The sequence below is a fragment of the Macrobrachium nipponense genome, chromosome 33 (assembly GCF_015104395.2).
Source record: "Macrobrachium nipponense isolate FS-2020 chromosome 33, ASM1510439v2, whole genome shotgun sequence".
Taxonomy (NCBI): domain Eukaryota; kingdom Metazoa; phylum Arthropoda; class Malacostraca; order Decapoda; family Palaemonidae; genus Macrobrachium; species Macrobrachium nipponense.
The window spans coordinates 34,960,524-34,963,733 of NC_087219.1; the positions used below are offsets into that span (position 1 = coordinate 34,960,524).

General features: G+C 36.4%; 1 protein-coding gene across 3 annotated transcripts in view; it reads left to right on the forward strand.

Annotated features, from left to right (window-relative positions):
• The first annotated feature begins 360 nt into the window (after positions 1-360).
• The window catches only part of LOC135202729 (chymotrypsin-C-like), a 5,960-nt gene continuing 3,110 nt past the window's right edge, over positions 361-3,210 (forward strand). The window contains exons 1-7 of one of the 3 annotated variants that reach the window (XM_064232200.1): positions 361-538; positions 790-821; positions 980-1,107; positions 1,454-1,545; positions 1,723-1,853; positions 2,269-2,387; positions 2,759-2,942. In XM_064232200.1, coding sequence (XP_064088270.1) covers positions 500-538; positions 790-821; positions 980-1,107; positions 1,454-1,545; positions 1,723-1,853; positions 2,269-2,387; positions 2,759-2,942 — 725 coding nt within the window. In that variant the 5' untranslated portion in view covers positions 361-499. Of the gene's footprint in view, positions 539-789; positions 822-979; positions 1,108-1,453; positions 1,546-1,722; positions 1,854-2,268; positions 2,388-2,758; positions 2,943-3,210 lie in introns of those variants that run through there. The other 2 variants (XM_064232201.1, XM_064232202.1) reach the window with 2 other exon arrangements.

Sequence of the window (3,210 nt, forward strand, 5' to 3'; positions counted from 1 at the left end):
ATATATATTCATGTGTGTGACTGCTACTTGTCAGTATGTGTGAACGTATTTACTAACGTGGAGTCATCGACCCCTCGTGACAAGCTGCTCAGGTGAGATGAGGTTCTCAGTTCCATATCTCACAACATTCACACTTCCTTATTCACAGAATTGAAAAACCTTGTCAATTAGTAGCAAAATACGAGAACAAAATGCTCGGCTATGAAAGACTGGGATGCTTAACTCATGGAAGTTAGTGGCAGTTTCATTTCAGTCTTTGCATCACTCTGAAGCCTCATTAGACAGGAACACCTGGACAGGGAAGGCACCATGGATGACGTCGGATAAATAGACCTGGGAGACCCGTGGCTGCTGCAGAAGAGGAGTCGTCTTGAACTAAAGCAGATTAAGGAAACGCTTCTTCCATTGTCTTCATTCCATTCAGGGGCTGCCCTAGAGTAAGAGCCCGTGCCAGGACAAGACTGGTTTAGTCTAGAAAGAACCAACTTTGTCATTCAACATGGATATCCTTAGCCAGATTCTGGGTCTTCTATTCCTCGTAAGTTATCAAGAGATGCATTTTGCAACACACACACACAACAACCTGTTCTTTTGCTGTGGACAGGAATTCATCTGAAATCTTTGTTGGTTCATTGCGCATTATTTGGAAATTTTAATTATTCTCCGTTGAACGTCTAGTTTAGAAGCAGAGAGAGAGAGAGAGAGAGAGAGAGAGAGAGAGAGAGAGAGAGAGAGAGAGAGAGAGAGAGAGAGAGAGATTAAGTCAGTAACATTTCTATCACTTTCTAGATGGTACTTCAGGCAGAATCCATGAGCTTAGGGTAAGTAAATTCTATCATTTCCGTAATTCTAAATGCTTATACTTCATAAAACATATTAAGTTCAAATTCTGAAAGCGTAACTCAAAAGGTTTTAAATATTTCTATTAGCATTTATTGCATGTAGATTGATTCTAAACTTTTCGCTTGTTACAAAATAGATGGGACCAGGAATCTTTGACAGAAGAAGGCTATGATGTGGATTGGGTGGGATATGGGAGCAATTTAGAAGCTCCTTCTGTAGATCAGTCGTGGTCAGAGGACAACTGGCGTGATACTTGGTATAATGGTGAGTCTAGAGAAACAGTTATGTTTATATCCACAGGATAGTTAGAAAAGCGGAGCAGAAATGAAGAAGTTTTTCATTTTTTTTAAGCTGGGTCTCTACAATATTAATTAGTGGTAAAGATACAAGGAGAAAGTTGTCAATATTGATTATTGAAAAAGTATCCCAAATAACTGTTTAATCTTTCAGTTTATATGGAAACTTGTGATAATAAAACTTGTATTGTAAACTATTGATCATTGTACTACAGAGAAACGCTACCTTAATATAGAGGCGTGTTCTATATTTACAAATATTCCTCATGAGTCTTGCAAAGCAAGGATTTACACCATTTCTTGTCTGATCCTAGACAAGGAAACAGTTCTATTGGAGCCTGGTGAGACTGCAACCTTCTCCTTCACTTTTGGGAACCAACAAGTTTCGAAGTACGTGGAATACAAGGTGAGACTCTGAGGAGAATCTTTTCTTGTAGTCCTGAAAAAATGTCCCAATGTGTTTATTTGACTTAACCAAAGGAAGACGAATTTCATATGGAAAGCGAAAGTAAAGGATGGTTCAGTTAAGAATTCATCTGGAACAACATTCAATCTTCCCTTCACTGATGTTTCGTCATTTCAGATCTCCGGTGCTAGAACTCTTTCTTCTTCTTATTCATCTCTGGTATTCAGCTGTGACATGAAGTCTCTGTGGAATTCGTCCGACTGCAGCAATGGAAAAGTGACGGTTGGTTACGGACAGAAGACCTTAAGGTAATTTTCAACTCGGCAAAGATTCGGGTCTTGAATCAAGGAGGATTGTGGTTTGGAAGGAGCCTTTTTTTCCTATGTAACTAAGGCCAGTGTTTCATTTACCACTAACGATTATCATAGAATAATGTTATATATATATATATATATATATATATATATATATATATATATATATATATATATATATCTTGTGATGACCATAGGAACGGAAAAATTCACGAAACTTTCTGCCAAACGTAGTAGGATTTAAACCCACCGATGTCAGTATATTGGGGTTACCATTTTAATAGGTAGTTGTTCTCCAAGAAAAATTGGGGTAATTGGTAACCTCAGTTGTTTAGATAATATGACCTCTAAACAACCTCAGTTGTTTAGAGGTCATATTATCTATTATAATTAAGGTTTATTTTGGTAGACTTTGCAGTGAAGCTCATTCCCTGAAGGATGAACAAGCTGGAGACTTTCTGAAGATTTTGGCTAAGAATAAACTGCCGTCTCATCATGGAAACATCCACTGCAGAATTTACGCTAATTGTAAGTCAAGTTATTTCTGTACTTGTTTCCTTTTTGTGTTCTCTGTTTGTTTTAATGCCTTATCAATATTATTTTCGCTTCATGTACGTCTGTGGTGAAATATTCCTCTTTTTTCGTAGTATTAACGTTTCTTACAAACCATATGGTAAAAATATTTTGAAGATACAATGATAAAAAACAAGGCTTCCAGTAACCCACAGATAATTCTTTTCATTTATAGAATATACCAAAACTTTTATTAACTCAGAGAAAAAATATTTTGACATACAGTGTTAAGACTCAGAGGCTAAATAAATTTAATAATTATGTATGAATTAGATCTCTATAACTTCCCTTGTCAAATTTGCATTTCTCTCTTGTTTCATCTTCAGCCTGTGGGAAAAGGAACACGAAAAGAATTATTGGAGGAAAAGAGACGCTGCCCCACGAGTATCCCTGGCAAGTGGGACTTCTTTTCAGTAAAGAGAATCCTGAACTAATATGTGGAGGATCAATCATTGGCCCTTATCACATCCTTACAGCTGCACATTGCATCCACGTACTAAACTACAAATAGTAAGAATATCTGATGTCATAGTCATTGGTTCTTCAAGAAAGTTTTCCATTTAGAAAGGATATTTAAATTCAGAGATAATATTTCTATGGCTGAAACCTTTACAAGTTGCAATTATAAGAGGAATTTGTTTTTATCAGATGTGTGATAACTTCCAGAAGCCTACAATCTAATTGTCTTTCTCTGTTGAGAAGAAGGAACTCAAGACACAGGCCAAAAATCTTGGTCTTTATTAATAGATTGGTTTATCTACACATTACTTCATTCATT